The sequence below is a fragment of the Cervus elaphus genome, chromosome 7, assembly GCF_910594005.1.
Source record: "Cervus elaphus chromosome 7, mCerEla1.1, whole genome shotgun sequence".
NCBI lineage: Eukaryota > Metazoa > Chordata > Mammalia > Artiodactyla > Cervidae > Cervus > Cervus elaphus.
In genome coordinates this window covers 2,031,204-2,045,067 of record NC_057821.1, presented here as the reverse complement: position 1 = coordinate 2,045,067, position 13,864 = coordinate 2,031,204, and the positions used below count along the sequence as shown (strand labels likewise).

At 40.0% G+C, this 13,864-nt stretch overlaps 1 protein-coding gene across 15 annotated transcripts in view; it reads left to right on the top strand.

Moving 5' to 3' along the window:
- KHDRBS2 (KH RNA binding domain containing, signal transduction associated 2) overlaps window positions 1–13,864 on the top strand; it is a 722,049-nt gene that overhangs the window by 652,901 nt on the left and 55,284 nt on the right. For 4 of the 15 annotated variants that reach the window (XM_043906991.1, XM_043906988.1, XM_043906986.1 and 1 more), the window contains one exon: window positions 12,025–13,124. The exons of 5 other annotated variants lie outside the window; for them this stretch is intronic. In XM_043906991.1, coding sequence (XP_043762926.1) covers window positions 12,025–12,122 — 98 coding nt within the window. In that variant the 3' untranslated portion in view covers window positions 12,123–13,124. Of the gene's footprint in view, window positions 1–12,024; window positions 13,125–13,452; window positions 13,585–13,864 lie in introns of those variants that run through there. 6 more of the 15 variants (XR_006341940.1, XM_043906994.1, XM_043906995.1 and 3 more) reach the window with 3 other exon arrangements.

The following is a 13,864-nucleotide window of genomic DNA, read 5'->3' as shown; positions in this document are numbered from 1 at the left end:
ATATAAATGGTAAAATAATTTGAAAAGAATCGATACATGAATCACTTTGTTGTACACCAGAAACTAACAATGTCATAAATCAACTATGATAGAAATTGTTTTTTAACCAATAAATTAAAAAATAAAATAAAAATAAATAACACCACCACGAAGGAGAGGGATGTTATACTAATCATTAGGGACTTCACCTAAGAACTTCTTCAAAGACTTAAATGGGTCTCACTGCTTGAGGAAAATATCAGTATTCGGGATAAGTTCCTGCCATTACTGACTCAATGGACATGAGTTTGAGCAAACTCAGGGAAATAGTGATGGACAGAGAAGCCTGTTGTGCTGCAGTTCATGAGGTCACAAAGAGTGGGACACGACTTAGTGACTGAATAACAACAACCTCAATAGCCAAGAGAAGCGCTTCAAAATTCCCAAAGACCCAACCTATCTCCGACTTGTGGGAGCTTTACCAGAAATCATCATTCTTAATATGAACCAAAATAGTAAGTGATCAAAAAATGCGCTATAACATTTACTCATTGTTAGGGAAGATGTAAGGTTTTTCTTAATATATTAAACAAAGTGAAACCTTTCATTTGCCAATATTTAATAGGTATCTAAATTTGGGTCTTTTGTACTTGAAATCTTAAACTAATTTGTTCTACTGATTCTTTTCCCAGATTGGTCCATTTCCAGGCAATAATAAAATGACTTTCCATTTTTAAAGTCTTACCTTTATCAATAAAATTACTTGTATTTTGAAACCATAGAACTTTTTTTTTCAATAAGCAATATAGAATACTTACATTCTTTACATGATCACTAAAGTCATCAAATCTAATTTTCTAAAATAGAGCCAAGAGTCAGACCATGTTTGGCCCTGCATGGAATTCCTTGCTAAAAATTTGGGGCTTTATCTTAAGTGTGCTACAAGAGCAACTGAACAGGCATAACTAATTGTACTTGGACAAGTCCTTCTCTCAAGAAGATGGAGAATAATAATGTATATACACACACAACAGTAGAGAATATATATATATATATACTCTACTATATATATATATATAATACATATATATGTATATGTACAATGTGTGTGCATATGTATAATAAAACATATATAATTATGGCATATACATGTATACTTACATATACATGTGTAGATGCTTAAAATAAAGGAAAAACAAAACAATAACAAGGTAGTTGTGTATGTACTCAGGGCAAAGATGATAATGGCTTGGCATGGATAGGATTAGTAGGAATAGAAAGAAACAGATGAGCTAAATGGTTGAGAAAAGACAAACCCTGATGATTGCTTATATCTACTGAGGAAACTTCAGAGGATGCTGAGGGTTTTTGATACACAACTAGGTAAGTTGTTGGTAATAGTGCTATTCACTGAAATATGAAACTTACAGCATTAAGTAGCATGGAGAAAGAGTTTTTAAAAAAAAATGACTGACACTTGAGGAGATGTCCCACAGGCATTTAGATATGCATGTCAGAAGCTCACAGTGGTTTGTGACAATTAAAATACACCATCAATGTGTAGATGAAAAGACTTGCCGACTTGTCAAAGATGCCTTTCCATAAGAAAGAGGCAGAACTAGAACCCAAATGCAGGCCTGGCTATAGGACTAACAGGTTGTTGTTGCTTAGTTGCTAAGTCATATCCAACTCTTGCGATCCCTGTGGACAGAGGAACCTGCCAGTCTCCTCTGTCCATGGGTTAGGACTCATAGGACTTTCATTCACGCTCAAGGATACATCTGAGGGAGGCCTGTGGCTTCTTTTGGGGTACAAAATGAAGATGCAAAATATTTAAATATAATTATTCAGTAAACAATTACCAAGTACCTATCATATGTGTCTTAAAACTCTAGAGTTTGGAATGGAATAGCTTCATTATTCTCTAAATGGATTATCCCAAGTGTTACTTGTTTCTAATTCCAAAGAGGTAAGGTGGGAAGATCAGTATATATGTAATTTTGGTGAAGATGGGAGTACATGCAATCAAGTACATATCTTTTGCTGAGGGCTTGTGCCAGTCACAAGAAGTAGTCATCACCATTAAGAATGTTGGTGCTTTTGTAGACATGAAAAGGTAGAAGAATTGGGCTCATAAAATTGGTTCCTGAAAATACCTAGATATCTGAAGACCTGTTCTTCTAGTTTTTGCCCAGAGAATGCCTCATTTCTGCTCTCCATCCTGCACTTCTTTCAGGGGGTGTTGAAAATCATCAGCTGCAGCCATACATGGTTTAATCCTTGTAGTAGTAGATGGCAAGTGTCAATTTGTAGTTGACATTTCTTAGAACATAACTCATTATGTTCATCTCTGAAAAGAGATGTTGGTCAGTCATATTTCCCCCTCATTACTCTTCCATTTTACCCTCTGTGTCTTAAAACAATAAACTCTGCAATTACATATAGTGACAATACAAATTGTGTGAATAAAATGGTTGAACCATTAGGTTCTAATATTTCAATAATATTATAAAAAGTTCAGAGCAGATCAGCTAAAAATGACTTTCACTTTGGATAAATATACACCTAGATTTTCCCCTCAGCACATTCACTTCAAGCAGCCCACATTTTTGTTAACAAAATTAAAGCTACATTCTCACACATTTAGCTAATCAATTATTTGTTGTTGGACTCAATTGTTATACAATCAGAGAGGAGTAAAATAAATTGTCTTATTTGCTAGCCAAGCAGAGAAAAGTAAAAAGAGAATGGAATCCAGGGGCTTCCTTCAGATAAAAGAAAGTGAAGTCGCTCAGTCATGTTAGACTCTTTGAGACTCCATGGACTTTAGCCCACCAGGCTCCTCCATCTGTGGAATTTTCTAGGCAAGAGTACTGGAGTGGGTTGCCATTTCCTTCTGCAGGGGATCTTCCCGATCTAGGGATCGACCCCGGGTCTCCCCCATTGCAGGTAGATGCTTTACTGTCTGACCCACCAAGTGGAAAGATGGTGAGACAATTATAAATATATATGTTCTGTACTCTTGTAGCACATTTAAGATAAAGTCCCAAATTTTAGCAAGGAATTCCATATATATGTTAGGAAAGCTACTAAATTTTCTGAGTTATTGCTTTCTCATCTTAAAGGAAGACAACACTAGCACCTATCTTGCAAGAAAATTGTATTTGCTAATAAAATACATAAAATGCCTAGCACTACACATGACCCCTAGTAGGTGTATCTTCATTTTTTTAGTAGGATAGGTATTTTACAATTAAATAATGAAAATTTGCATTATTATTATAGAGTTTTACAACCACTAAAAAGCATCTAACTTAACATATTCTCTTTGGGAATAAATAGCCATAAAGTGATATGTTCTTAAATATTTGAAAGATGCTTTTAAATAGAATGATATTCCTCTAAGAAATGAGAAATCTGAGTACAACAAACTGAGTGGCTCAGAGCCAATGTGAACTTTAATAAATCTGTTGTAATGCTCTTGTATGATTATATGATGGGAAACCAAAGACACTTGTGACTTGTTATAATAGAGATCAATTTAGGTTTCTCACATTAAGGTGTGATTTTTGCAAATTGGTTTGCAGTATGTGAAAAATAAGTGACAAGGGCTGTCCATTTTTGTTGCAGTGTGATTAAAGAAAATTTTGATATTCTTTTTCATATCTCAGAAATAAAAGCAACTAGTTATCTAGCAAAATGTGAGCATAAGAGCTATGCCCTAGATAATCTTTATGATGCTCTATGTCCTTTCTGAGCTACTCTCTAACAGCAATTTACTTTGAAGATGGCATGTTAAACCTACTTCTGGGAACAAAAACATTAAAATTTTACTTTCCAGGTAAATAATACAGACTTTTCATAAATTGGCACCTTTTTCCTGAGCTTCATTCCCCCCCTAACAACCTCAATGTTCATAGTATCTCTACAGCAATCAGAGAACATCATTTTGCAAGTTTAAAAATAATCCAGATTTTTCTTTCCCACTCTGACTGCTCCCCAAAGTACCTAATCCTGTGGTGGGAATGAAAGTGCATTGAGAAATACTTACCACTTAATAGTCCTGATTTGCTGAGAGCAGAGCATTTGAGATGCAAAAGATTTTAAAGTCACTAGAGTAACATTTAATGCAGAAGAAGAGTTACCTGAGTGTGGGGAGAGGGCAAATTAGCCAAGATGGTGTGTTCAGGCTCTCTCACCCACGTTTTGTAAACAATGACTATGAAACAGCTGAGATCATTTATAGCACTGCACAGTGGACATCACGAGGTACTTGCTTGGTCACAAGCTACTTTGTGCTGCAGTGATATGTAAGCTCCACCCAGAAAGCGGTGGCATTACTACTGCATCAGAGCTGTGTCTGTTGGGTCAACCACGAGAGGAGAGAATTGTGGTACGGCTGCTGTGTCAGCCAGGAGAGAAGAAACGTGTCTTGAATTTCTACAGTTCCTTGAGTCTTCTTCCAGCCTCTTAGCTTGTGCCTTTCCTCCCCTGGGTTCAGCTTACAGTGAGATACACAGCAAGACAATTGGTGACACGAACAGCATCAGTGATACACTGAGTAATTTACATCCCTTTATCAAAGTAAAATATTCTGGAATGATGCTTATTAGCATGTAAGGGATATACACCTATAAATCCTGCAAAACTCTGTGGCCTAATTGCTAAGAATGTGTTTCTTAATGAGTCCTATTTCACTTATTTTGCATAATTGATTCTTAAATTCATTTTAGTAAGATCATTTCTTTATTTGTACCTTATAAATATTTATGGTGTCCTTACTACTTGTCTATCACTGTAAAAAAAAGTCTTTCTTTTTGTAGCTGTTAGAATCAAACTGGATCAGGTGGTGCTGTTATTGAAAGGAGGTTTGGGGAGGAGGGTGTGTGTCTGGCTGCTCGCTGCTCAAAAGCCAGTAAACAGGCCAGGCTGGTGGAAAGGAAAGTTTGCTTTATTTCAGATGCCAGCAACTTGGCGGAAGGGTGGCAGACATTTGTCCAAAGGATGACTCCCCCTTGACAAGCAGTGGGTGAGAGCCTCTATAGATGGCTGGGGGCGGGGGGGGGGGGGTGCTACATGCAGAAACAGCACAGTCATCTCTAACAGTCATTTTCAAATTGGTCATCAGTGTTCTGACTAGCATCATTTTGGTTGTTTTCAGTTCAGTTCAGTTGCTCAGTCGTGTCTCACTCTTTGTGACCCCATGAACCGCAGCACGCCAGGCCTCCCTGTCCATCACCAACTCCCAGAGTTCACCCAAACCCATGTCCATCGAGTCAGTTATGCCATCCAACCATTTCATCCTCCATCGTCCCCTTCTCCTCCTGCCCTCAATCTTTCCCAGCATCAGGGTCTTTTCCAATGAGTCAGCTCTTCGCATCAAGTGGCCAGAGTATTGGAGTTTCAGCTTCAGCATCAGTCCTTCCAATGAACACCCAGGACTGATCTCCTTTAGGGTGGACTGGTTGGATCTCCTTGCAGTCCAAGGGACTCTCACAAGTCTTCTCCAACACCACAGTTCAAAAGCATCAGTTCTTCAGTTCTCAGCTTTCTTTATGGTCCAACTCTCACATCCATACGTGACTACTGGAAAAGCCATAGCCTTGACTAGATGGACCTTTGTTGGCAGAGTAATGTCTCTGCTTTCTAATATGCTGTCTAGGTTGGTCATAACTTTCCTTCCAACGAGTAAGTGTCTTTTAATTTCATGGCTGCAATCACCATCTGCAGTGATTTTGGAGCCCCCCAAAAATAAAGTCAGCCACTGTTTCCACTGTTTCCCCTTCCATTTGCCATGAAGTGATGGGACCGGATGCCATGATCTTAGTTTTCTGAATGTTGAGCTTTAAGCCAACTTTTTCACTTCCCTCTTTCACTTTAATCAAGAGGCTCTTTAGTTCTTCTTCACTCTCTGCCATAATGGTGGTGTCATCTGCACCACCCTTGGTTGTTTTAGGTACAGTTAATCTTCAGTTCTGGGATGGACTTATTCCCATTTCATTGCAGTCAGTTCTCAGAATTGTGGCAGCTCAAGTCCTGGGTACAGTCTGGTCATCCTGTAGTTAACTTCTCCACCTGGTGTTTTGGTATCTATAAGACAGCTCATAGGATATGGCTCAGAATATTATCTACAGCCTTTGAGAAACAACTAAAGGTCCTTGACTATGTTTAATGACTACGCTATTACTATTTAGTCTCCTTAGACTGTTTTCCTTTGCTTCAGCATTTCTCACTTCTCTGATTAAATTTATTCTTTGACTAAAGTTTTCCACAGGCAAAAGGCAGGCAGAAGGCATGGTGGGGGCTGGGGGTGTGGGCAAGGATCATAGAGTCCTGCTCCATTTCGGTACAAAATAATTAATACAGGAAACATTTTAAAGAATATGAGTTCTCTGGGTTAAACAGGGTCTGAATTCTTAGTCACACCATATATTTATTCAGAAAATAAGCTACTTGATTCAGTGTTAAAGTTCAATCCAAGTTGAATTGAATGATGGGAGTTAGTAACTCCCATCTGCAGGCTTTCCTCAGATGTCTATTACAACTGTCGTGATTTATGACACCTCATGTTACTCTTGTCCTGTGATCTCCTCAAGGCTCCTTAAACCATCTTCCTATGCAGGGCTTAGTATAAGGACTGGCACATAGGAGATCTGAAAGAAAAACAAGAAAATTTTATTTAATGAATGCTTTATTTGCCTACTTTCCTTCCTATTATATATTGTCAGTCAGTTCAGTCGCTCAGTCCTGTCTCACTCTTTGCAACCCCATGGACTGCAGCCCACCAGGCTTCCCTGTCCATCACCAACTCCCGGAGCTTACTCAAACTCATGTACATTGAGTCGGTGATGCCATCGAACCATCTCACCCTCTGTCGTCCCCTTCACCTCCTGCTTTCAATCTTTCCCAGCATCAGAGTCTTTTCAAATGAGTCAGTTCTTCACATCAGGTGGCCAAAGTATTGGAGTTTCAGCTTCAGCATAAGTAAACAACTTCCAATGAATATTCAGGACTAATTTCCTTTAGGATGGACTGATTGGATCTCCTTGCAGTCCAAGGGACTCTCAAGAGTCTCCTCCAACACTGAAGTTCTAAAGCATCAATTCTTTGGCGCTCAGCTTTCATTATACACTGTAAGGTACATTAAAATCTGGATTGGGAAACCCAACCAGAAATGGTAGGGATTTGATCAAATCAGTTGAACTCTACTTCCCATATCTTCATTTGCTTTTTCCAGAGCCACAATTCAGTAAACCACTCCAGTAATTTCCAACTTGGCAGTTAGTTTGTTCCCTTTTCTAAGGAATAATGTATTTATTTGCTCTATTCATATACATAGAGTAGCTAGTGCTTCTCAGGAAACAATTATCTTGATATTGAGAGAATTTTACTCTCCCTATCGTTTTCTAAAAGTTAAAAGAATGCTAAATTTTATTGTCTGCAATAATTTTTCAATAACATCCTTCATAGGAATTGAAATATTTGGCCAGGACTCCAAAATTTGTATGGAGTCCTAAAATATTTTAAATCCACTCTATCTGCTAAATAGAAGAACCCCAAGAAGACAGACAAATTCAAAGTTCACCTGGATCTTTGTAAGTTCACATTTTAGAGAATTCCCATCATTAGCACTTTATAATAATTTGTCTATCCCTATGTGCAAGGTTCTATGGTGGACTCAAGTTGAAATCACTCTGAATTTCTAAGAATTACTTATATCTCTGAATTAATTCAAGAGCTTCCGGTGAGCAGTGAGGGTATTGGCTGACAACACAAGGCTCACTGACGCACCGTATGATTCATGACGAAGGAAACTGTTTATTGAGTGAGTGCTTTCCAGTCCAGACCCAAAGTCCAAAACTTGAGTGAGAGAAGCTGGCTTGTATTACATTGTGGTGACTGACTATCTGTAACCATTCTGATATTAAGAAAAATATAGACCAAGGGAATATGCACAGATAGAAATAGTATTTCCCTCACCTTTTATTATTGAAAAGATGTAAACAATGGGCCCAAGATCTGGATTCAGTGAAATTGATTTCTTCTGCTAATGGTAAGGACTCTTAGACAAATCTAAAACTCGCTTTGCCTGGGGAGGATTTCAGCTTGCCTTTTTTGTTAACATTGAAGTGGAATATGGCCTTTGTAGCCTGACACCAAATTAAATCTCAAAGACTGAATTTGGGGTGAAGCAGAAGAGAACAGACTTGGGCCCGCGCCCACCCCGTCATTCCGGGGAGGGTCCCGCTGGGCCCGCCAGGCACCCGGCACTGCACGTGGGGCCACTCGTTTGCCCTGCGCCCCGGCAGGCCCAGTGGTGAGCCCAGGGCAGGGAAGCGAGGTCGGGCTCCGCAGTCCCGCAGCCTTGAGGAGCCTCCAGCCGCAGCCAGTGTGCGGACTCGGCTGAGTCGCCTCGCTCGAGAGAGTGTCCCCAGGACGAGAGCCTTGGGGTCGGGCTAGAAGAAGACGGCTCTGCGGCGGACGGACGGGCGAGATGGGCGGGCTGGGCGCCTCCGCTGCACGCGGTGAGGCCGCGGCCCGCCGGCCCAGACCGCGGGCCAGGGACGCGGGAGGCTCCGGGGTGGCTGGGCCTGCCGGCGCCCCAGGGCCGCCCCCGTGTCCGCGGCGCCTGTGTTCCCGCCGTCTCCGCCGCGTCTCGGTCTTCCCGGCCCCCGGAGCGCCCGCGTCCCTCGCGGTGCAGGCGCGCCGCCCTCAGTCGCGGCCCGCACTGCCCGGCCCCGCAGGGGGCCAACCTCGCCCACGTCCCCCGTCTGGGGCCGAACTGGCCTCGTCTCGCGGGGGTGTATTCCCCCTGCCTCTTGGCCGGCGGCCCGCCGGGCGGAGAGCCCTCCGTGGTTCTAGGGGGAGCTGGGCACGGAGGGCTGCGCGTGGGGGGCGCAGGACAGCAGTGCCGGAGTGTTCTCCCGGCGGGTGCCCGGACCGCCCCTGTGCTGGAGGCCTCTGGCGGTGAGACCCCGTGATGGGCCCCGGGGGCCTACTTGCATCCGGATCATTTTGAACAGCCCAGGGGCTGGTCGTGGTGGCGCGCAGCCTGCCCACCTCCACCATCAGTTTGCTGTTCTGGAGAGTTGGCGTTATTTAGTTGCTAAGTCATATCTGACTCTTTTGTGACCCTATGGAATGTAGCTCGCCAGCTTCCTCCATCCATGGAATTTCTCAGGCAAGAATACCGGAGTGGGTTGCCATTTCCTTCTTCAGGAGACTTTCCTGACCCAGGGACTGAACTGGTGAATTCTACATTGGCAGGCAGACTATCACTACGCCACCAGGGAAGCCCCCTGGAGCTTTAGATAAAGTCAAATAAAACTAAGTCAGTGAGTTTTTATTAAACACATGTGCTCTGTGGCAAGTCCCCAAGATTATGCCAGTTTAAAAGCTCTAACAAATCTGGGAGTAGATATGGCAGCTACGACTGTGTTGTTTTGCGTTTCTGCAGGAACATTCAGCGTCTAAGAAACAATCCAGGACTTCATCTCCTGGGAAACTTGAAACCTATATTATTCGCTGCTCCTAAAACACATAAATTGCAACTCAGGGATCTTCAACACCTTAGATCAAATGAAGCAAAAGATGGTGCATTCCCCCTGTTAAAAACAGTAATAGAACAGGGTAGATTTTATCTTCTATCACTAGAGGGTGAAGACATTAACATATTCTTGATAATTCATAGACAAAGTATAAAATTCACATTATATAAGGCTGACAAGGCTTAACCTATTTTCCCTTCCAGTACATCAAAGAAATTTTTCTTTAATTCCAATCAAGTACACAGATCACATTATTCTCCAAAATGTTTATGTTGAGAAAGTCCAGCTGTTGCTGCTGCTGCTAAGTTGCTTCAGTCTATGCGTCTATGGGGTCTGTGTGACCCCACAGACGGCAGCCCACCAGGCTATCCCATCCCTGGGATTCTCCAGGCAAGAACACTGGAGTGGGTTGCCATTCCCTTCTTCAGTGCATGAAAATGAAAAGTGAAAATGAAGTTGCTCAGTCGTGTCTGACTGCTAGTGACCCCATGGACTGCAACCTACCAGGCTCCTTCATCCATGGGATTTTGCAGGCAAGAGTACTAGAGTGGGTTGCCATTGCCTTCTCCGGAGAAAGTCCAGCAGCTCGGACTTAAATTCCTGTCTTCAAGAGATGCTGTGAAAAAGACCAATATCTACAATCCCCCACCAAAAAAGAAAACATGATATGGAGTGTGGCCTGTAAGCCTTTCCTGTAAAAGTCCAGAGTGTAAATACTTTAGGCTTTACACCAGTATGGTCACAATCACGCAAGTCTTCCTTTGTAGAGAAAAGGCAACCACATACAATGTTTTAATAAATAAGCGTACTTGTATTCTAGTAAAACTGCATTTATTAAAACAGACATCTGGCCAAATTTGGCTCAAAGGTCTTAGTTTTCCAACCCCTGATCCAGGTATATCTATATTCTGACCCAAGGTAACATTTCTCATATTTATTTAGGGTCTCACTTTTATGTCCCAATATATACTGAAATAAACATAAGCATGTACCTTAAAGGGTTTCCCTCGTGGCTCAGATGATAAAAATAAATAGTGAAAGAGATGAAATCCTTCATTTATCATCTTATATTATTTGTAATGAAGGTATTCTGATGAAGGATATCTTTAGACACCTAATGTTCACCCCTTTAATGCTATTTTCCCCTACATCAACCCAACTTTTGTTCATTTTTCTATATGTAGATCATTATTCCTTGCATTATAGTAAGTACAATTTAAATTTTTTCTTATTATGTTTGCTGATGACATTTTTAGAGCACTTGAACTTTTCAGAGGTATATGCCCTCAATCTGCAGTGATTTTCCAGTTATTTCCATTACCACCACCTTTTATATCAGCTATCGATACCAGTGTATGTCTTTCTAGTAATCCCTCTTCTTATTCCCATACTTGCTCCCACCATAGTCCAGTCTGCTCTCTAATGAAGAACTGAATTCTGATTGAAAGGCCTAGATAACCTAGCTTCTGGGACCATATAAGTCACCACGGACACTTTGGCCCTTTGTAGAAGCACTACATCTCCCTTCCGGGTACACAGACTTTACAGAAACTATTTTTCACAATACCCAAAAGCTTGGTTGCTTTTCTTGTCTGTTGGCCAGGTCCCAGAACATTGAGGTTACTGGAAGTCAGATTAAACATAAATGATGAATTGTCCTAGTGTACTAATACCACTTTATTTTCCAACTTGTTTATTGGAAAAACTGATAGAAGATTTTTCTTTACTGATTTGGCTACTGAAACTTACTCTCACTAACTTGGATAGATTAGCACAAATGAACCTCAAACTTGGACCCTGATCTGTGACCACAACCTTTATGGCATCAGGGACTGGTTTCACAGAAGACAGTTTTTCCAGACCAGGGTGGGGGAAGGTTCGGGGATGATTCAAGTGCACTTTATTTCTAACTTAATGCCACTGTTGATCTGACAGGAGGTACCAGTCCATGGCCCAGAGGCTGGGGACCCTTGATCTAGGGGACCATGTAAAAATTCCCAAACCCTGGGTCTCAACCTTTAGAGTTTCTAATCATTTGGTTTTGGAGATAGAAAACAGACATTAGGCATTTTGGGTCTTGTTTGGTTTCAAGATTCCAAGATTATTCTTATGTTAATCAGTGGCTAAAAACTGCTGTTTTCCCCTATCCAGCTTCTTTTAGGAGTCTGTGTAAAGAATAAGGAAGGGGTGGTTTACCTTGATGCTCCTCTTTTTATTTTATTTTATTTTTTTTGATGCTCCTCTTTTTAATATGGACTTTCTGTTTAAATGTTCTTAACTTTCTGTGCTTTGAAAAATGCCATGCTGGCTTATTTCCAAGTGGTTGCATTTCAAAATATATACTCTTTTCAGATGATCTCACCATGTGGAACATGTAGTAAGGCTAGAGCCTTCAGTGTTAAGATGCCTTACTCTCTTTTCTACTATTGCATCTTAAGTAACTGCTTTCAATAACTGTGAAGGAAAGTGAATGTTACTATCTATCTCTTGTTCATAGTGCCAGAAGAATGGGCCACGACTCACTCCAGCCTGAAAGCACCTCCATCAAGGTCAGCCCGAGGGGGATACAGGGAGCACCCCTATGGTAGATACTGAGGGTTCTCCTCGCCTGTGACCTCACCTCAGAGACAGTTCATAGCCTGTGGTCTCCACATAAACAACAACATGACAAGTAATAGTCCTTTTTTTTTGTTCCTATTCTAGGGATAACTGCCCATGATTGCTCCCATCTATTTCTTGTATTTCCCCTATACAGTTGGCATGACAATGACACTATTATTATTTTACAACACAGACTAAAAAAGATGTTGGCAAGCATCGTCTATAAACCATCATTCAGTAGGATGATACTCTCTGGGTTGTTTTCATTGTTGTGTGTAATCTTTTTCTCTCTCTCTCTCTATTATTTTTTTTTTTTTAAACAAAGAGCATGAATCTCTTAACAGACTTTGAGTCTCAATCAATTAGAAAAACTTTGTTTAAGTTTACTAAAAGACTGTAACACAATATTTGAACTAGCTATAATAAAGTTGTAGATAAGATGTTTTAACCTGTCTTTTAATATCTGTTAGTTAGATGAAGCTGTTTGATATTAAGTTTGTAAATTTAATTTTAAATGCTGTTTTAATGGAGTTGAAAACAAGCAGCTACTGTATGTATGTAGCTAACTGAATTTGTTTAGTGTTTTAACCTGTATTTGTTAAAAAAGAAAAAAACACACATAAAGTTCCATGTGTAAGCTTCTCTAAATAGGAAACCACAATTTGTCAAATATGTTTGCCATAATTTGTCAATAAAGCTGAAAGCTTTTGTAAAAACTAAATTTGGAATTACTTGTTTTCTAGCTTTAAATGCCTGCTTTATTTCTTCTTCAAGATATGCCTAAAATGTTTTCTATTTAAAAATTACAAAAATGAACCCAAGCCTGTTTTAAGATATTTGTGTAATACTTTAAAAGTGTACTAATAACTTATGGTTGTTAAATAATTTAAAAGTTAGCAAACTAAACTGTTACATGAATCATGGTTAGTAGACACTAATGTATAACATGTTAATGGAAAAAAATGGATTTAGAATAATAAATGGATTTTAAACTATCCTCTAAGCTTTATCTTGCTAAACACAAATTCTGGTTGACTTGTTTGCATTAGCTTGTCTCTCGTGAGAAAGAGTAATGGAGTATAAAGAGGTAAGATTACCACTTACCACTGTCTAAATGCCTAGTTCTTCAACCTTTGAGTTTCCCGCACATTAAATATCCCATCCAACATGTAAGCATTGCGTAGATTCACTTTATTGTTTTCACTCAAAGGAATATGTGGTCTTCATTTGCGTAGTTTACAACAATTTGTTTTGACAAACAAATCATCAGTGTCACTGGCCACTTGTTGCTATTCAACCTCAAAACTTTATTTGTAATTTTCAGTGCTAAATATCACCGCCCTTGAAGGCAGTTTAGAGGGCTGATATTTCTTTTGAGACTATCAGACTTGATGGCTGATGATTGTTAACGAAATATGTCGCAGGACTCAAAGGATGACTAAACGTTAAAACAGGTAACACTAATAGTAACTCTGTAATTTTGCTATGCAACAGTAATGTTAAATATTCTCAGTTATTAAGTTCCTGATAGTTAAAAAAGTAAACCTACAAAAACATAACAAATAGGTCTATAGGTTATTAAAACAACTAATTAACGTTAACTAGAGGCACCAAAATTATTTTACAATATATAACCCTCAAGGTAATAAACAGAACTAAAATTAACAATAATAGTAATGCAACTCTTGTTAACATCAAATGTAAGCTAAATTTTGATGGAACAAAGAAAATGAAAG